Source organism: Lycorma delicatula, chromosome 4, assembly GCF_047948215.1.
Source record: "Lycorma delicatula isolate Av1 chromosome 4, ASM4794821v1, whole genome shotgun sequence".
In the NCBI taxonomy this organism is placed as follows: Eukaryota; Metazoa; Arthropoda; class Insecta; order Hemiptera; family Fulgoridae; genus Lycorma; species Lycorma delicatula.
Window position 1 is genome coordinate 50,825,995 of NC_134458.1, and position 22,898 is coordinate 50,848,892.

At 28.6% G+C, this 22,898-nt stretch overlaps 1 protein-coding gene across 4 annotated transcripts; it reads right to left on the bottom strand.

The window, feature by feature from the left end:
• Window positions 1–1,395: 1,395 nt before the first annotated feature.
• On the bottom strand, window positions 1,396–21,780 carry LOC142323384 (ankyrin repeat and SAM domain-containing protein 6-like). Of its 4 annotated transcripts, none has more exons than XM_075362942.1 (6): window positions 21,517–21,780; window positions 19,451–19,669; window positions 16,538–16,709; window positions 10,454–10,578; window positions 7,090–7,203; window positions 1,396–1,934 (listed from the first exon to the last, which is right to left on the bottom strand). In XM_075362942.1, exons 1-3 carry the CDS (start codon window positions 21,553–21,555, stop codon window positions 16,692–16,694), a joined length of 276 nt encoding a protein of 91 aa, XP_075219057.1. In that variant the 5' UTR covers window positions 21,556–21,780; the 3' UTR covers window positions 1,396–1,934; window positions 7,090–7,203; window positions 10,454–10,578; window positions 16,538–16,691. The 4 variants fall into 4 exon arrangements, with proteins under 4 accessions (XP_075219057.1, XP_075219058.1, XP_075219060.1 ...); XM_075362943.1 differs by having other exon boundaries at window positions 7,077–7,203; XM_075362945.1 differs by lacking the exon at window positions 7,090–7,203.
• Between the last annotated feature and the right edge of the window lie 1,118 nt (window positions 21,781–22,898).

Here is a 22,898-nt window from a genome sequence, read left to right on the forward strand (position 1 = left end):
GTAATTTATTTAAAATTTAAAGTTGAAGCGGAAGAGAATTTTAAGCCTAATACAGTCGCATATTGTTTATTAATTTACAATAATATAGTTAGTTATATACTGATAATAGTTATTACCTGATATAGTTATATACTGATAATAGTTAATATACTGATAGATAGTTATTATATTGATAATTTAATAATTTTTTTTTTTTTCAATTTTTAATGATATAAAGCTAATGATTGATATTAAATAGAGATCAATATCTATCAATAGAGATATTATAATATCTATCTAAACCAATACTAACAAATAATTATTATTTGATTTAAAGAATAATTGACAGCTGACATCATGTTATAAGAGACAGGATTCCCCATGACGTCATCAACAGTCTATAGTAAATGTTCATTAAATAACAAACTATAACGAATAAGATAGGACCTCATGTAGCATCTAAAGCATATGTTTTACTATGAATTTTTCACTAAATTAAGTATTTCAAAATGTAAATTTACGTGATCACACATTCATCATTGAAAATAGCTGTTCATTAATGTAGTCGTGAAACACACGTGAGGTTTAAACTTCAGTAGCTTTGTTGGTTCTTTGTTCTAATTTTGGACTCATCTCAAACCCATGTATCCTATGTATTTTGAAGTAAATGTACTCTTTCAGTGTGAAAATTTAACTACAAAGAGGGGGTAATCTTGGAAAACATAGCGTGAGTGAGGTTCTGCCTCAACTTGGACTAAAGGGGTTAAAGTCAAAGTGAAGATTAAACCTCATGTTTTCATACTAGTATTCTGTCTGTCTGTCTCTCTCTCTCTCGCTCTCTCAATCTCTCTGTGTGTGTCTGCGCGCGCGCACTATAATAGTAATAAATTTTAATAAGTAATATAAAATATATACTAAGATAATTTTAGTATTTCATAAGGACATAAATAAGGAAATGTCTAACACTTAGTTTATGAGATACTTCTATTATGAGGAAATACTGTGTTCCCACTGGGATCTACCTTGAGTAATTAAAGATCAGTAGGCAGAGTTTGTTAAATTACACACTTTAGAAATTTTTTTTTGATAACAACTTAGTAACTGTTGCTTTAAAAAATATAATCGTTTATCAACTCAATTTGTGGGTTACAATATACTGTTCCATAGGCAATATGAACAAAAAACCAAGTGATCTTTGATTAAACACAAATTTTTATCCGAACACAAAGGCAAAAGGTAAAAAAAAAAACAACACAAGAAAGAATAAACGTAAATACTATTTCTTTAAAAATAATCAAATGTACAAAAATACATAAAATACATTAAGAAATTTATATCACACAATAATTATCTTACATTAAAAAAACTTACCATTAAAAGAAAATACATAGTAAAAAAGGTATATACATAACTTACAGAAAAAATACATTTGATTACAAAAATAATACAGCCTATTTTAAAAATAAAATAGTAAATACACAAATATCAAACATCAACAAATGACTAAAACATTTTTAATATGGCAACAACACATATTTAATAAATTAATAAAAAAAAAACAAAAAAAACTGGTGTTTATAAAATAGAATCTTTTTTCAAAGATAAAAAAGACTTCATCTAGGTTACAAGATTACTTAAACATTTTTATATCAAATCAAATTTTATGAATGAATTCGTAAAATAGGAAATGTTTTCAGCAAAATTCATAACGGGTAATAGTAATAACATTTATACAATATAATACAAAAAAAAAATTTTAAATATTTACTTAGTCTTAACTTGATCCATTGTAATAACTATTTTTTTATTAAATAATACAAAAATTAATTTTCACTTTAATCTGTATTTTTGTAGTTTGTAATATAACTACGAGTCTATTAAAATTAAAATAAACATGATATGTATATATACTATTAATTGGTATAACTCACAAACATCACCGAAATCTCTGCCACCTAGAAAAAAATATTTAACATTTTATTATAGTATAGCTTCAACAAGAAAATATTTTATATTTTATTCTGGGTGGACAAAAATTTATTGTGAGTGCAAAATTAAATATAATGCTTAATAATTAAAATAGAAAACAATAAAAATATTAACATACAATCCTGTGATAAATGTTAGTAAACCTGATGATTAATGGTACAAGCTAGTACTCATTTTGAATTTTAATGGTTTTTTTTTTTATAGGACATATCTACTAAACTGGTAAACAGAAATTCATATCATACATTTTGTGACACACACATTATTTTCTGAAGTAAAAATCTAAATATTATAACTTAAGAATTAATTACCTACAGATGTAATGTTTCTTATTCATTATATATATTTAGAGACTACTTTTAAACTTTGTAGCCATATTATATCAATATTAAATACTAGAAATAGGACATATTAATAGTACATAATGACATATTAATACCAGAAAGCCACAAAGTAATGATAATGTAAAAAAAAATCTATTTTCACTAAAACGTAAAAATATTTATATTACAAACTATGTAAATATAATATGGTATGTATCAGTTACGTTTAAATTATATTTGCTATTAATAACTACTACTAACATTTTTCACAAACCAAAATTATATTTTAGAGTTTGAAGGACATGGTTTTATAAATTTCCTTCAAATAATTCAGAAAACTCTCTTTTGTAATAATTGCAAGTTAAAATTCCAAAAGTTCGAATCTCCACTGTTCCAAAATAATTTTCTGAAAAACTTTACTTGTAAAAAATTACTGTACAAGTTATAATTGTAAAATATAAAATTCATGTACATTAAAATAACATGGCAAAATTTATGGCATAGATTAATTTCTCATACAAGTAGCATACGAGGTCTGTAAATAAAATAATGAGACTAGTTTTTTTTTGGCAGTCAAAGTGGCAACACTGTAAAGTTACTAATAAACTTATGGTTATATGAACAGCTGATTTATATTACGTATTAATATTTTTAGTCTATTATTGCCATCTTAGACGTAAACAAAATTTTTGTGTAACGAGTTTTTGTTGTGCATTACAAAAATGAGTGATACTAATTATGAGCAACATTGTGCAATCAAGTTTTGTGTTAAACTCTGTGAGAATGCTACTGAAACTCTTTCACAACTGAAAAGGGCGTATGGAGATGACGATCTGCCATGAGCCCAAGTTTTTAGGGGGTTTAAAGCATTTTCAGATGGCCAGGAATCAGTTGAAGATGATCCATGCTCTGAAAGACCATTAATGTCAAAAAGTGATGACAATGTTGAGCGAATCACAGAATTGATACGGTACGACCGGCAATTAGCTGTCAGAATGATTACAGAACAATTTAATTTACCACAGTACATTAAATTTTGATAAATGAATTGGACATGAAAAAAGTTTGTGCAAAATTGGTCCCACAAAACCTCACTGCTGAACAGAAAAACAACAGGGTGGAAATATGCCGCGACCTTCCAGGGCAAATTGAAACTGATCCTGATTTTCTAAAAAAAAATGTTATTACTGATGACAAATCTCATATATTTGAGTACAACCCAGAAACAAAATGTCAAAGCAAGGAGTGGCACACTTCAAACTCACTACATCCCAAAAAAGCAAAAATGAGCAAATAAAAAATCAGAACCATGCTAATTTGTTTCTTCTTTAGTAATGGCATTGTCCATAAGTAGTTTTTGCCTACAGGACAGACTGTAAATGAATATGTTTACCTAGAAATTCTTGAAAGACTGTGGAAAAGAGTTGCCATCAAAGGATCTGCATTTAATGCACCTTGTCATGTTGCACTCTCAGTTAATGAGTTTTTGGCAAAGAAAAACATTCCTGTAATTCCTCAACCACCTTATTCACCTGACTTGAGTCCCTGCCACTTTTTCCTGTAACTGACTTTAAAAAAAACACCTCAAAGGATGGCATTTTGGAACAGTAGAAAACATTAAAAATAATGTAACCAACCATCTGAAGGATATTCCGGTTTCTGAGTTTCAACACTGCTATGAAGAGTGGGAATACCGTTTGAAGTGTTGTGTGGCTTCCCAAGGGAACTATTTCGAAGGTGATAAAGAGTCCATGTATAATTGAACTGTAAATAATAAGTTTTCCTGAACCAGTCTCATTACTTTATTAACAAATTTCGTATTACATAAAAATAAATGCTTTAAGTTGTGAATGAAGTCAGTAACAATAAAGAATTAAATTACAAAGAAATTTAAGAATGAATACGTGGAAAGAAATAAGTAATGATAAGTGGAAAGACAAAAAAATAATTTTGAGTTATAAGACAACAAAATTATTAACAATGATAAAAAATGGTGAGCTTGAAACTGGGAATGTTAATAAGGAGAACATCCAGATGTCAAAATACAATGATTAAATTCTGATTTTCAATATGTTTACTATCTGTACCACTGAAAATAAAATGTGATATAAAATTCTGGCAAAGAATTCAAATCACTGTTGTGATTTGAATTCCTACAATGAAAGTCAGCTTGAACAATTTATATTAAATTATATCTCACAAATAACAATACACAAATCCAGGGATGGGTTTATATAATGTTTTTTTTGTTTTTTTAGGAAATCTGAGCTTGTATTTTGCCTGATCTTTATTTCGAGAGGAAAACTAAGTTTTCAATAAATATTGTTGAACAATAATGTACTGCTTTCATCCTCAGTAAAAAATCCCCAATTATCTGAATGGTTGTGAACAGGATGGTGTCTGCTACCTGGACAGACTTTTATACAGGGCTGTTTTCTTGGTATTGCAGTTCCTCTCTTTTTAGATTATACTTTCTCATTATCCATCCCTTTTCCTAATCCATGATCCATTCTTCCCAATAAGGGTCTTGTGGGTGTAGATAAGATACTAAGTCCATGGTGAGGTTGTAAAGACTTGTAGAGCCACTGTGATCTGACGAGAGATGACTGTTTTCTGACCAGTGGCTGAACAATACATCTAATGGCTGAAGTGCCTGATGGGTAAATCCAGGACTCCTAATCCCTCCTAAAATACAAATACAGATCTGATAGAGGGCTGTAGAGAAGTAGCTCAATAAATTGAAACAAAACTTAAATCTCTGATATTTTAATAAGAATTAAACTAATAAATAGATTAGATATAGACAAACTTTACATAGGTATAAAATGTTTTTATAAATGATATTATTTATGACAAAATTACTTCATTAGATGAACATTTTATTTCAATTGTCACCCTGAACCTATACCAGGATTGAAATTCATCAGCATGGCAAGGTCATTTACACAATACTACTTTCTTTCTGATCTCTTTCATCATATCAATAATTTCTCCTCTACTGTTGTCTTTTTTTACATCCTGAAATGATTACTTTTAATACCTGCTTGTTTTGTTTCACAATTCCTGTTTCAAAAATACAACCCACTCACAACATCTAATTTAAATTCAACTAAATTTCACAATTTTCTTCACATCTGTGTTCGTTTCTTGATTTTTAACTTAAGTACTTCGTAAGTTACTTCCTAATTTATAATATAATTATTCTACTTATAAAAAAAAAATTACTTTGAATTATATCTTATGTTGTAGAATGTAATATTATTTTTATACCAGGTGATATTTAAGTATGGAAACATCTTTATACTGCATACCTGAAAGTTAATTGGAGATAGAAAGAAAAGGGGTTCTACACAATTAAAAAAAACTGCATTGTGGTGGGTTTTTAATTTTTATCTGCCACATTGAATCAAATTTAATTCTTTTAAATAGCACGGTGGATGGACACATGATTTCAATTTAAAATTTTACAAGAAAAACAATGTTTTTCTGTTAATGCCTTCATTATCAAATTAAAAGCATTCAAATCTCCAATGACAGAAAAATCGTGTTAACTATAAAACAAGGTAAAATAGCATTTTACATTTATAATACATACAATAACAAAGATTAAACAGTGCTATAATATTGATGATAATAATAAACAATTACTAATAATTCACAACACAACAAATTAAACGACTATATCAACTGATATTATTTTCTAAATAAAAATTAACTTCCAGTGATAATAGCAGCTGACATTTGTTACTTATCATAAATGAAACAAATCAGCAGGAAATACTTTTTACTTAAAAAATATATTACATATTTAGTTGAGTAAATCAGCTGTTAATTTATAACAAAATGGTTTGTATTACATTGAAATAATGCGACTTATTAACTCCTCACTTCACCTTTTTACTTACACAAACATACTTGCTTGTGATGTAAAATTTGATAGAACTAGTAAAAATTAAGTTGTAGGCCTACCTACGGTTCAAATTTGATGTTTGGTGAAAGTTTTATTATTAGTTTCCTTGTTCATTTATTTACGTTTATTAAATATTAAACAAATAACAATGCCTTCTTTAGGTGAAACCAAACGAATAACTCTATTGATGATGTACAGGTATAATGACAGAGTTCAGCCTTTACAAGAGGTAGATGATTGATTTAATAATAGATTTCCAAACAGAGAACAAATAAGTAAATCAACTGTGATCAAGACAGTACAGTGATTTGAAGAAACCGGTACTGTAAAAAATTGTCCTTGCAACAGAAGACAAAGAACCATCACAACTGATGCAAAGTCATTAGATGAATGCAGACCTTTGTGAATTCTCATTCATCGATTGGGGAAGCTGTTGTCCAACATGATATCAGTTATTTTTCAGTTCAAAAAAATTCTTAATACAAATAAATATCACCCTTATAAGCTACTTGGAATTATGAATTATACTCATTGCAACTTTGAATGCTTATAAGTATATAACAAAGGCATTAACAGAAAAATGAATTTCACCATCATTTTTCTAGTAAAATTTAAGATCAAAAACATGTTTCATATAGCTTCTATTTAAAAAAAATTAAGTTTGATTTAATACAGCAGATAAAAATTAAAAAACCCACCATAATGCAGACTGTATGAAACAATATGAACCCTCCAAATACCTCTCAGCCTCCTTCTTTTTGCCTCCAAATATCTCTCAGTTATGCAGTATAAAGCTGTTTCCATACTTAAATATCTCCCGGTATACGTATCTTTAAAATTAACATATTTTATCAGTTCTAGTTATTGATAAAAACCTGTTTCACATACTGTAAATCTGGTATGACAAATATTTTATTACATGTGATTTACACAATCAATATACATATGATAATGAAAATTAAAATATTGAATGCAGTAGCTAGTTTAATATCTCCAGGTCACCTGAAAAATAATAATTTTGTTTACAGTACTGATATCATTTATTCACACATATGTTGTTACATAGTTTCATCATTATTCATGCTCAATTTTAAATATCTGATGCAATAAATTATAATTAACATTAACTTTTATTCAATACATATAATAAATATTAACTTTTTATCAACTGAATCTAAAAATTAAAATTATTAGGCATATAATTTGTAAAACACATTAATAAAACGTGTATTAATATTTTATCAAATATTATGTACCACTAAAACTGCAATACTAATTTATTTCAGTTGTGTTACAACATTTAATGGGTCAGGTGTATCTACACCTTATGAACATATGTTAATTACCTATATTGTACACATTTATTATGTTACCCTTTATTCAGTTCAGTCACACCTAGTTTTTTGGTTGGTTTTTAATAGTTCTGTTGTAATTATTTTTCTTTATCAAAAAGTTAAACAAATGAAACTCTACAGCAATTAATGATTTACATACAGAAAATGACAAAAGGAGTATAAACAGATCAATCAAGGTTGACTTCTAAAAATGTGATCAAGGCTATAATTCGAACATTATACGTAATTTTCAAAAATGTGTAAAAGTTAAATATTTTAGGTAGAAAGTTGTAAATAGAACAATATACAAATCTTAGAAAGATTAGAAATTCTTGTAACAAAGAATATTTTTATTATTTCATTTATGTTTAATTATTAAATTAAAAATAAGCTGTTACATTTTTATAAACATATTTTTTTTAAATAATACATTTTATTCTATAAATTTCATAATTTGTGTTTTAACAACCTTTTTATTTTACACATAATAATAAATATATTCAGAATTTAATGAATTTAATTTATTAATTTAATCAGAATTTAATGACTGATTATTCTAATCATATAAAAAAACACACACACACACACACACACACACACATACAGACAGACAGACAGAGAGAGAGAGAGAGAGAGAGTGAGATGGGGGGGATAATTTTTAAGTAAATTATTTTTAACTCTTTACCCATGATGTAATGGAGACGGTACATGCATTTGGGGTAAGAGGTTGTGTGTGTGTGTGTGTATGTCTGTTACCATTTTTGCCAAAAACTACTGGACAGATTTCAATGTGGTTTTTTGCAATACATAGGTGTCACTTCAGAGCAGGTTCTTAGACATGTTTTACAGTTATAGGCTATCAAGGGGCACTGAAGTAGATGTGTTTCTCTAAAACAGTCGGGTCAATTTTAATGCATTTTTTTTTTTTATGATATATCTAAAAAAAAACTGGTACTTACGTATTAACGCCACTGCAGCTACAGCTTTATTTAAAAACAAAGTAGTCAATCGGATTTCGGTGGAAAATGGGCCGATATAGAGTTTAACATAGATTCAAAATAGTCTCTTTATTAATTTTAATATATTTATTTTATAAATATAGTTTAACCAAACTTAACCTACGCTCGCTTCGCTCGCTAACCTTGACTAATTAACACCGTAATTTTTTGAGTATTTATTTAATAAATTCAGTAATTATTGCAATTATTTATTATTTAATAATTACTGAATTTATTAAATAAATACTCAAATAATTACGGTGTTAATTAGTCAAGGATAGCGAGCATAGCGAGCATAGGGTAAGTTTGGTTAAATTATATTTATAAAATAAATAAATATAAATAACCATTTCTTAAAATTAATAAAGAGACTCAATAAAATAAATACTTAATTTTAAATAAAGCTGTAGCTGCGGTGGCGTTAATACGTAAATACCAAAAAACGTCTCAGTTATGTCAAGAAACACAGGTAAATTTTTTGTTGACTGATCGAGTAGTTTTTTGCCCATGATGGAACGGAAACAGTGTATGCATTTGGGGTAAGAGGTTTTGTATACGTGTGTGTTACCATTTTCTTCAAAAACTACTGGACCAGTTTTTATGCGGTTTATGCATTACATAGGTATCACCTCAGAGCAGGTTTTTAGATTAGTTTTACGGTTATAAGCCAACAGGGGGTGCTGCAATAGAAGTGTTTCTCTAAAACAGGTCAATTTTGATGCGGTTTTCTGCATTACATAGGTATCACCACAGAGCAGGTTCTTAGATTAGTTTTACGGTTACAAGCTACCAGGGGGCGCTGTAATAGATATGTTTCTTCAAAAACTGCTTCGTGGGTTTTTAACATTTTTAATTTTATCACTAAAATAATTTTAATTCTATCAAGACAAAATTTTATCACTTGTTCTTTTTAGTTTAACCTAACTTGACGTGTTAGTGAAATCTGCTAATGAGATATTTTTCATTGTTCTACCCTTGCTTAATTGGGCTTTTTGGGGCAAAATGGTAACAAGTTATTTCTGGTTTTTTTTTAATATTTTGTTAAGAAAATATCTATTTCAATTAGGAATGATTATTTTTGAAAAAATATATGTTTGCTTTAATAAGGTGAGAAATAAAAAAAAATAAAATTAAAAATTTTAAAAACCACAACTAAACAACTGTGATATTATTTTTAAGACAATAAAATTTAAGATTTTGATTAACCATCGTGCATAACTGTGATGATAAATAACGCTTATCTATGCAATCTACAGGTGACACATGACGGTCAATCAAAATCTTAAATTTTATTGTCTTAAAAACAATATCACAATGTCACAGAGCATTATAAGGTAAAAATACTGTTATTTAATTATTTCATGTTTTTAAGGTAGTCGTATGTTTTTTAAAATTTTTAAATTTTATTTTTCATGTTTTTAAGGTTTTATTTTTAAAAATACGTTTAATTAATTAGAAAAGTATCTAAAATCTACCTGATGTAATGATCTACATGATGTAATCAAAATCTTATCATCCTATGCCTATACATTAAGTTTTTTATGCAAAAATATTTAAAAACACGGTTTTTTAAGTATATGTTTGAAGACATGAATACACAAAAACTATTAATGAAAATAATTACATTGTGTTCAAGAATGCTAAGCATTTATTAATTGATTAAAAAAGAGAAGAAAAAGATTCATTTCTTTTTACCATTTTGCAAACGAGGTTCCATATTTGGGAATTCACAGTGGTTAGATTATGTACAGTGAAACACTGAGAATTTTTCTTTCTTTGCACAAAGAAATATAAACAGTGTGAACACACAAAAAAAGGGTTGTTGCCTATGTAGTACTATAATAGACACTAAAATTAAAGAAAAGAATCAAACTTTGGTAGAGAAAAATATAAATACTTGATTAACTTTTCATTGGATACCTAGTATAAGAGCAACATAGGATGCAAGCAGAGAAAATAGATGCAATGCCAATAAATGATGCGATGGAAAGAACACATAACTGGATCCATGTTATACCAGCACGACTGACGACTGGAGCACATCTCTGTAAAAAAAAAAGAAAAGAAAACAATATATAATTATTCTACAACATGGCATTAAACATTTTAATAAAAAGCAAGTATACTGCAGAATTGGGGTATGCATATCCACTGTTAGGTGGATATGCTAAGAGTATTGACTATTATTCTAATTATATTATTAGTAGAATAATATCTGAAGTGTTTTATGTGTTTATAATTATATTACTTATAAATATGTCTCTTTTTTGTTTCTTCTGGGCGATATCATCATCCAGAAATTATTATGTCAAATCGTATTAGAAGATGAGCTGAATTTGCCCAGAATTTACATGTAAAAATAACTTTCTAAAAATTCAAATATTTCATCAACATACTGACTGACCACTGTGCCAAATAACAAAAACAACCAACAAACACAGTAACAGAACTTGAAAAACTAATACCAAAAGTTAACTTTCGCGGTATCCTGCACCATCAGTCGGTACAAAATTATAAAAATACATCAATAAAAACAAAAATTAATGAATAAAAGTCAAATATTATAAAACATAAACTTCAAACCAGAACAACAGAAGACTTGAACAACATAAATCAATGCCAACTGGAATGATAATAAATTTAAAACATCATGCAACTATGTACGTAAACAATGTTGCCCACTGTTACAATCCACTACGTCCTTAATAAAATCATCATCTTCAAAAACGATCTGATGAATCATTTCATACTTTTGTTTAAGTTTATAAATATAATACTTTTCAAGTGTACCCATTCTTCTACTGCTGTTTCAAATTTCCAAAATTTCTAAATTATTTTTACAATCAGTAACACTATGCCCTCACAACAACAAATAGTCGGCCATATTAGATACACCTCTCTTTCCATTTCTGTAAGCATTGTAATGTTACATAAACCTCATTTTGTAAAAGTGTTAGTTTTACCAATATAAATTTTATTGCATTCATTACATTTAATTTTATACATTCCACTTAAATCCTCTCCATTACTTTATTACTATTATTATTATTACTTAAATATTTTATATGGTTGTTTAGTTTGTAAGCTTTTTTACATTTATCTTTATCATAAATATCAGTAATTTTGTCTATTATTTTATTTGTATAACTGCATTTTAAGAAAAAACTATTACTAATCTCTGTGCTATTTTCTTGTTGCAGTTGTGTAAAACTATCACGGTACTTAATTCTCTGCTTTCAATATATTTTATCTATACCTCCAACATCAAAACCATTAAATACTGCTATTTGTTTTATTACATACATTTCTTTTTTAAGTTTATCATTGTTCCTTGTATAATGTAAAGCCCTAAGCTCTCTAAACATCAGATTTTTACATATATTTTTTTGTGACCATGGGTGATTTTCTGTTCTTTTCTATTTCACACGTAAACTTTAAATTATCATTATAGTTATTAAGTTTTCATAATGAACAAATGTTCATTATTTATAACTGAATTATATATAACCAAAATATCATGTATATATCTCATCCATAATAGCACTTAATATGTCATGAATTAAATAATTGCAGAAATAGGTGAACCCATAGGTAAACCTTTTGTCAGTGTATAACAGTTGTTCTCACATATATAGGATAGAGAAGAAGGATTAAAGCCATGATTGACTCAAGTTTCACGTGCTCTCCTTAAGGGGAATAATCGGAAATAATAATAGTAATAATAATAATAATAAATATATATAAAGTAAAAAATATCACTTATTTGAAATAATAATAATTTAATTTATATAACAATGAAAACAATTTTGGGGGTCGTATAAATTTTGTTAAATATTTTATTTCTACTTATTCACTTGTAATTATTTTTATTTTTGAAGCAATGTTAGGATAAAATTAAATATTGTCAAAGTAAACATCAGTTCTGATTTCTTTTGTTTGATTTTGGGTTCAACAAATGTCTTTACTTGCTTTATTTGGTCTTTGGTTTCGCACTTTGGTAAATGAATTATAATTTAATAATTTTCTGTTTACAAAATATACAATTAATTATTATAATATTAGTCATTTAACCATTTATAATTGGATCTTGGCTAACATGCAATAATATTTACAGTTAATGAAATAAATAAATTATAATACAGAGTTAGATTTGTTTAAATTCTTATTCACATCAAGAAAAAAATAGTTTAATTAATCTCCAAAAATAACCATTTTTGATCAAAATAATTATTGCTCAGAAAATGCCAAATAATGGCAGAAACTGCTTATCCTAAATGAACATGGGCTACAAAAAAACAATTACTAACTGGATACTAAATGTGGTAAATATTTAGAATTGTTTTTCATTTCACAAAATGAGTAAATGTTGATCTGTATTAAAAAGTATGGATTTTTTTGTATTTTGGAAAAAATTGTTTACAATGGAATTAAATTGTTTACAATAGTAGAATTGTGGTCACTTGGAAGTAAAAAGGTTTACCTAGTAAACAGTCTAATCCTAGATAGTAGGCACTTCAATTCTAATCTGATAAGGCTAGATTTTTACCATTATTATGAAGCAAGTTATTTAAAAACTGAAAAATATAATATAAAAACTGTATAAAATGTTTCACTAGTTAAAAGAAAAAAGTTATATTAATAATCACAGAGAAAAAAATGCTTACAAAATGTATATGGCTGATTGAAAATACACATATGCACATCTTTAGAAAGACAGACAAACAAACCTAGTTCAATTAGAAACAAAACACATAAACTGGATCGGAAAAGTGATATGATTTTAAACAGAACAATTTTCATTAGTGTTTCAACAACATAATGTAAATGAAAATAAATAGAAAACTAATCAATAACAGAAACAAATGAATAAAAAATAGATTTAAAAAATTAAAAATCACACTTTTTGGTTTTTTCTAAAAATGATTAATTATTAAAATGGTTCCTAGAAAAACTGCAAACATTTTTTTTAAAGCAGTTGCTCAATGTGGCCACCATTCTATTCAGTGTATAGTTCAGTTTGGCGAATTCATGCTAGCTGGGCATGCCTAATAGCATCATTATTATTCTTAACAGTAGCTCCAGCTTCTATTATATGATATCTAAATTCTTCTTGCGTGCCAATACAAGCGGAATGTACTAACGACTTCATCCAACCCCAAAGGAAAAAGTCCACTGTCGTGAGATTGGGAGATTAAGGTAGCCATTTAATAAGCAATCTAATGGGAATTTTCTTCTCCCCAAGTGTGTGTTTCAATAATTTACAATGGCATTCTTGTAAAACAGGATTCATCAGTAATTATAATATTACTTAGAAAATCAGGAAGATATTCACATTTTTTAATTAACCATCGACAGAATTTCATCCGTTTATCAAAATCAGATAGCAATAGTTCTGATTTATGATGTTTAGTTCATGTTGTATGAAATAGGTATAGTTGTTGCTCCCATTACGTTCACCACACACTTGATTAAGAGCATGGAAGCGATGTAACAACCTTTTGGTGCTTGAGATGGGAACTAATTGTAATTCATTAAATACTGCTTCTTCAGCATTGGCATTTCTCACAAAATTTTCACGACCAGCATCAAATCGTTGTGATTTAAGCATACCTGTTTCTCAAACTTGCTTCTCAAATACCTCAACTGTTTTACAATCCAGTACTCTTCAATTTGGATAATTTTCCTGGTATCCACACACACACACACACACACACACACACACACACACACACACACACACACACACACACACACACACACACACACACACACACACACACACACACACACATACACACACACACACACACACACACACACACACACACACATATATATATATATATATATATATATATATACTCTCTCTCTCTCTCATGTGCACACACACACACACACACAGCAGCCAATCAATTTTTATTTACTTTACCATTGATTAATAACATGTTTGTCAACTATCCAAATGAAAAAATATTTATGGTATCACCCACAGTGAATGACTGACCAAACAATAACAGTACAAACACTGCTCAAATGAATATTCAAATGTTAGACACTAAATTTAACTGCTGATCAGCTGTTACTGACAACCTATTAAAAAATAAAAATTTTTAATGTGTTTTAAAAGGATGTGTTTCAAATTTATTATTATAAGTTTTAGTATTTGTGTGTAAATTGTTCTGTTTAAAATCATATCACTTTTCTGATCCAGTTTGTATATTTTGTTTCTAATTAAAGTTGAAGGTGTAAAGTCTTTTACCCAACCAAAGACATAGAAGAGTTCAGTGGTCAGAATTTCAGCAAAAAAATACAAGAATCTACTCAGAAAACAGAACACATCCCCAATAAAACCTGCCCCAGATTTTTCATAGCATAAAGTAAGGCAACCGTCAGTGTACATTTTCTACAATATTTATAGGGAGTATTAATTTGTTAAAATAATGTCTGTAGAAATATAAGGTAATGATATTTGATGTTTTATTTATAAAAATTGTCTGACAGAAGTAGTTGAATATATAGAAGGTTAAATAAATAACATCCCTGCTGGTGTAGATTCCTATACTGTCTCGGAGTAATATTGTTTCAATGAAAAGATTTTATATTTAAATGAGCTTGTACAGTCTGACAAAGAGCTTTTAAACAGATTAGCGGTTTGCAAGTTTTAAGTTTTTAATCCAATAATCTAACTCAAGGGACAAAACTCTACTCTGATGTTTACAATGTCATATAATAATGGGTGAACAGTTTTATCAGGAAGTTCAGCAGATATGCAAGATCAATTTCGTCAGATCATATTTTAGTTACTAACATACCAATATGTGATAATGAGGTAAGCCTCATTTTTGCCATTTGACACTTAGTGCATAGCAGCTGACTGAACCAAATATTTCTTTTTTGTTAATAAGGTCTAGGACGTTTTTCATTTTCAAATGGTAAACTCTGAATATAATGTGTCTAGATTTTAGACCAATGAATAGGTCGTTTTTTATTTCTGGCCATTAAGGATTGTACGTAAAAGTTATAAATAAATCTAGATACCCATATTAACACAAGTATGTCATAGCATCTTGAGATTTTTCATACATATACCGTGGTGAAGCAGTGAAAGATGAGGAAGTATATGACACTTTGACCCATGTTGTTAGCATTAATGGTGTCTTCTTGCACAGTATCTCAAAGATGAATGTAATCATCAATATGTAATTTTTTTTTTTGTTATTATGAACAAAAGCTAATATTTCAGCGATATTTTGGCCATTATGTTAACACAATATTGATTAAATACGTTTCAGTAATAATGTAAAAAATTATAAATGTTATCTTGAACCATAAGTCAATAAGTATAAAATTGCATACAGGAAACTTTTATTTTGTTAATTATTAACAAAAGTTAGATAATAACCATCTTCGCCCTTCAAAAACATAAGGGAATATTATAAAGGATTATAACAGCAATGAAGCTCCGACACACGTTGCATTTGACCTTAATGACAATTTAAGATATCTCTAGGTCCTTTATCTTCATCGGCCAGCAAACAGCAACTTCATTAGTAGTTGGAGCATTATAGCGATCCCTATGCTGATTAACAAGTACATGATCAGCATGAATTATAAATTATAAATTTTCCACATTACCCAAAGGTGTGTTGTCAATATTGCATTTAAACTCTCTGATCAAATTATTATAATCCAGCAAAACTTGCTGGAGTGCTGGTATTAGTTCCTTGGTTTGGAACAATATTTGTACGAAGAGAAGTTTTATTGAGAAATTTTATAGAGTAAATTTGTAAAAATTGGTGGCCAATATCAGGTGCTGGCAATAAACTTCCTATGCGATGGTAAACTTGACCTTGAATTTTAAATGTAGGCATAAAATTCTATTCTATTCTATATATTCTATTATATATATATATTTATATATAATGTAATATTATATTAAAATCATAATTTTTCCTTGCATTTAAATATATTAATAAGAAAAAAGCAACATAATACAATACATACCTGTCCTCTAAGCCATCCACATATTCCTTCTTCCTCTTTCTTGAGTCCTGAACTGAGATCTTATTTCTTATCTTTCGACGAATCCTCTTTAATTCCCTTTCTTCTTGTTTTGTTAATGGATAATGAGATGGAAGAGAAACGCCTTCTTTATCCATTAATCTTTTCTCTTCACCTATAAAAACCAAAATTATTGTTAAGCATCAAATATTAATAACATTTACAATTAATTAACAAGAGAAAGAAAAATCATGTAATGTACAAAATTAAAACACTTCTACAGTTTCAAATATCTGACAATTTTTTAATGCAAACATGTCAGATTAGTACTTAAAAAAATAATAAAATAAACATGATTCTCTCAAGTTTGATATTAAATCTTCTAAAAGTTAATTATTGGAATTATTGAAACACTTACTGAAACACAAGAATTACTCAAATAAATACTTAAATGAAAACAACATTATAGTACAATTCAGGCTAAATAAAATAATGATGGAGAAAAGGTTTCAAACAGCTGAAATCTGGAATAATCCATGTTTATTTGTTGTTAGTGAATAAAACCTATTACAATGTTTACTACTACGTCTGTAGTTCTAAGGTAATTTGGATCCTCTACAGTTTAGGTTTCTGCAAATCAGCATTCTCAGATATTCCTTGTTCTTTTAACTGTGGACGGTTAGGAAAGTTACGAATGCTTCTGTTACTACAACAGAATTCAGAGTTTAAATTTTTATAATAATAATATCTGGGATTTAATGGTCAGTCTTTTGTACAAAATTTTAATTTTAGTGAAGAAAGTTAATGCCTTTTCATCAGGAAGTGATTTTTATTATTCTATTTATTTATTTTTATTCATGTAAGGTTTTGGTTGGCTATGTTATATTTAACCCATTACTAATGTTGAGTAAACGAACATTTTCATACATGTTTTTTTTAATTTCTAGGTACTTTTTCATTTCTCCCTCTCAAAAGTTTGCAAGTTTTTCATCTGGAAATAACTCAAAATAACAGGAAATATTGATATTAACCTTGAATAATTAAGAGTAATGTTTTGAGTACTTAATAATTAATGTTTTGAGTAATTATTGCTATTATTTATTATTTCAGTAATCAAAACATTACTGTTAATTAGTCAAGGTTAGTGAGCAAAGGTTAAGTTTGGTTAGATTATATTTATAATTTATATGTAAAATTATAAGCAACAATGTTTATGCATACAATGCCAAGTCTGCAAAAGAAAATCAGGTGTGAAGTGATTTCCTGTTCGCTCTTTTTTTGCACATGTACATCAGCAAGTGTGCCAAGCCCACTAAAATGCAGATGTTCTGCTCTGCAAAATTGATCTTCAATGTGTTCACTGTAGGGATTGATAATTAAAATCATTATCCACACAGATAAAGATAAGAACACATTTTTTTTTTTACAGAATCAACAAGAATGTGGTCTTATTGAAACGCAACACATTTAAAAAAATAGTCATACATTAATGTTCAGTCACAGTCACAGAGTGCCTAGTCTTAAAAATTTAATGTCAGTGCCAATTATTAATCATTATGAAAAATTGTAAAGAATGTTAATTTTTTAGATAAAATAGGTGAGAACATTTGACATAAAAACTGCTTCTTTTTAATTTGTGGGAGATGTTGCAAACAGATAATCTCAGAAAATTTTCTTTGGTATCACTTTAATCGGTTGACTGTCGGTCTTGAATTTTTTCCTTGCTGCCAAATTGAGATACTTGTGGTCATGCTATCTTGATTGTATTCTGGCTCATAATGATGGATCAAGGCCTCATATAAGTTATACTTTAAAAATTTCATTCTTTTCATCAGAAATTGAGTTGAAATTCCTCACTGCCAAATTCAGAAATTTGTTCATGCTACGTCGTTTGGATTCCAGCTCATAATGATGGATCAAGGCCTCATTATGTAATTACACTTTAAAAAGATTCATTTCTTTTATCAGAAATTAAGGTAGCCAAAAGCATGAAGTTTGATTTCTATATGATAAACTGTTTGGAATTTATCTTGCTTATTATTGTTTACAGTTTTTTTTTTTTTATATGCGGAGCATTATGAATAATTGAGTGAACTGTACTGATGTTTAATAATTTTTAGGATTTACTACTACTGTAATTTGGCTGCCGTCTTGTTCATTACACATTGAATAATCCATTAGTTTTTTAATTCTGTAAATCAGTTATTTATAGGTCACAATGACTCACTCGTTGATCAGAAATAATCAATTTATACTGGTTACTTGATGGTAGTTACATGCTGGTCATTGATGTAACCATTATCTTAATCAAATCTCACCCTCAGATTATCAAAAAGATAAAGTTATCAAGATTGGAAGATCATCCTTTTTCACCGTTTCTTTTCCTAACCCTTGATCCCTTCTTTATTATCAATTCTTTGAGTGCAAGTCTAATACCACTAAGCACTTCTTGATATAAGGATTTGATCAAGATTCTATCAGGTAAAGTCGGGTTATCTAATGCTCCCCCCAAAAAAAACAACCCTTTCCCATTACTCTTGATCCATTCATCCCCATTCTGTGAATTTTAGGTTGATTCTACTAAATTTATGTTCCTTTATGGTTATTATCTGCTTAATATTGTGTAGTTTGATGTAGAATAGGGTTCATTGATGGACTTACCCACTGAATAGGAAATTCAGGTCCTGTCTGATGCTGTACATAATACCTATCTAGTAAAGTCAAGCTTCAATTCATTCCTAATATATATATATATATATATAATCATACACAGAACCTTTTGGCATGACGTGTCTGTTTTGTTTAAAACAAGGTTTTTTAAAAAATTCATGAACTAATTAAGAATTTTTATGTAAAATAAATAAATCATTGATAAGCTTAAAATAACTTTTTTTTAAATAAGAATAATTTTTTTACCTTAAATCTATGATCATTGATTGGTACATCATTTGGAGTAATTTTAGAATCTAGTATTTTGATCAAGAAATCTTCAGGACGTGGCAAATATGTAAATATTTCATCAACAGTGAGACCAGTATGTGTTTCAGCAGTTAAATCACCACCATTATTTAATAAGATATTTAGACACTCCTTGTTGCCACTGAATGCTGCTCTATCCATTGGTGTATAACCTTCCTACAAAACATTGAAAGACATATAAGATGTATAATGAAATATATTTTACAGTCTGCCAAATGTAACTGTGGACTTAAACTGAAGTGTACCTGGATCTTAATCACTAAGATACAATTTATTTGTTATTTGATATTGTCACTAATGAAACAGTTTACTTTATACTTGGTTATTTTGCATTTTCATTGTTGACTATATTTTTTATTTCTATAATTGCTGAAGCTTTTGTTTCCATTGTGACAGTGTTTTAGCTTGCTTGAAGATTGCATCTTTTTATTGAAAATATATTTTGTTGTGGTAATGAGTATACAGAATGTATGAACGAGATGTTTTATCAGAAGTTACCAGACATTGTTGTTTCATATCATAATGCTGTGTGAAAATTAAAAATAAGTTCCAAGAAAGTGGATACGTCAATGATGCACTCGAGTACAGAAGACCATCTATCCTACAGAGAAAACGTTAGATGGTATTTGTAATCGCATAGCTGAAAGTCCCAACAACTCTACCAGAAAATTGGCTCGACAAACAGAAATCTCAAGGAGTAGTACGCACAGAGCACTAAATAAACATTTAATAAAAAAGAAGACAATCTTCATGTGACGGTTTTTTCAGATGAAACATGGTTTCATTTATCGAGCCATGTCAACAATCAGATGTGGACTGTAAATAATTCTTGCCAGATCTTTGAATGACCATTACACAATGAAAAACTGAGGTTTGGCATGTTATATCATATAAGCAGGTAATCAAACAATTTTTTTCAGAATACAGTACTCAAAATGTTATTACAATGAAATCATTAATTCTTTATCGGTCAATTAAATGAAGAAGAAATTGCTTTATTTTACTTCCAACAAGAGAATCATGGAATTTCTAAATTAGGTCAACAAATGTTTAGGAAATGAAAACATTTTAAAAATAGTATACAGTTCACTTTATTTTAAGGTAAAAGTTACAGAAACCTTAATTGTATCTGAGCTAGATTTTGACCTAAGTTAAATTCTCTTATAATATACAGGTAACATTTTTATAATTTTTCATTTTAAAATAAAATGTATGGTTGTTTTTTAAAATACAATAAAATCATGAATATCAATATCCTAACATTTAAAATGTGATCAAAAATAGTAATGGAATTGAACTGGATCTATTACACTTATATTATTGTTATGTATGTTTATTTATTTCATAATGAGTATTAAAATATAAATGCAGTTTTGCGTGTTTAAAACAAGGTTGTTCTTAATGTTAGTGGATTTGTGATCAGCGGTCTACAAGACAGCCAGCAAATGTTGATTATATGTTACCATGGAGACCTTAAACGCTTATTTTATTTTTTATTAAAGCTGAATTCCATTTGAACGATGTCTTACTTAAGCAGTGTGAGCAGATCAGTTTATATTCTAGGAGCATTATGTTTGTTTGGTATTGTATTTTTTTTCTTTTGAATGGTCTGCTTTATTTTGCTTTTCCTAGGGCCATATTGAATCCAGATTTTTTTAAATTCATGAACTATTTTCTGACTACTTAATTATGCATGCTTTTGATGTATTTTTTTTTTTTTTATAAGTAGATCAATAATGAGTACATTTATGAATGCTTTTTCATCACATATTTATTCATAAGTAATGAATACATTAATAGTATATACATTTAATAGTATATGTTTAGTACCATTTATATGTTAAATATTTTATTCTAAATCAAGAAATTGTTTGACCACATTCTAAATCCATATCTGCCAAAGTTACATGTAATCATATCTAAAAAAAAATACCAGTAAAATTATTGGAATATATGAATTAAAAAAAAAAAAAGGATTTAAATAGAGAATGTAAGATGCTGACCTGGTCAGGATAATTAATAATATTTTTACAGTCATTCATTAAGATAACATGAAGAACATCAATGTTGCCGAATTTAGCTGAAACATGCAAACATGTCTCACCGTTTTCTTCTGTAGAGCTAATACTAGCACCTTTTTAGATAAGGATGGTGGTTGCTGTAACTGAACCGATTTCTACCGAATAATGCAATGGAGTACATTTTGTAATTTCATTAGTCATGTTAACATTAGCGCCTTTTGAAACTAATTGATTCACGATATTCTCATATCTGAAACAAAATAAATAACTGTGAGGTCATGATACTGCATGGTACTGAATGTATATACAGAGTATTTCTAAATTAGTTATATAAAAGTAACCTTTAATAATAAAAAAAGTAAATAACTTACAGAAATGTTTGACAGAACACTAAATACATTATATCTTCAAGTTACATTTATAAATGTTCAATATGGCTACCTTTTGTAACACTGCAGATGTCCCATCTGTAATCAGTTTCCTGCCAAATCCTATGAAGCATGTCTTGGATCTATGGTGGCGACTGTTTGTTATCTGGTACCACAGCTCGTCAACATTTCCTGGAAGCAGGGGAACAAACATTCTGCCTTTAATGTAATTCCATACAGAAAACTCTACTGGAGTTAAATCAGGCGATCATAGTGGTCAGGAAATTGTTCCACCACATTCAATCAAAGTCGCCACTTTGCCATTGAGAAATGGGACAACTGCATAATGATAATGTGATAGTGTAGCATCTTGCTGAAAAATGAATTCTGTGCCCAAACCGTGTTGTAATTGTGGCATAAGATAATGTTCAAGCATGTCCAGGCACTGTATGCCAATTATAGTTGACGTGGCTGATGGTTCCACCAGGTGGGGAAGAACTCGATCAATGGTCTGATGAAGCACAGTTACACCTCGATAGATACATCAATACACAGAATTCACCTGTTTGGTGTACAGAAAATCCACATCAGCTGCACGAGTCTCCTTTGCACAGACAAAAAGTGGGTGTTTGGCATGCAATTGCAATGTCACATAGCGAATCTTCATGACATTCTTTCATGGCTCAATGAACACTGAGTGCTACATACAGAAAGTGCAGCAATTCGTAAAATCTATTCCTGCAGACCAGCTAGAGTACATGTAGTTTCAGCAGAACAATGCTAAGCCAATAAATAACACTATGAATTTCATCAGTGTTTTTTTGGACAAGTGATTTCAAAGGGATTTTGGCCCCCATGGTCTCCTGATTTATTCCTTCCTGACTTTTTCTTGTGGGGATACCTTAAGGATGTTACATACAAAAGTCATTCTCTCACCATCCCTGAATTGCAGAGCAAAACTGAATGACATGTCGCTGCAATTCCTCAACAAACATT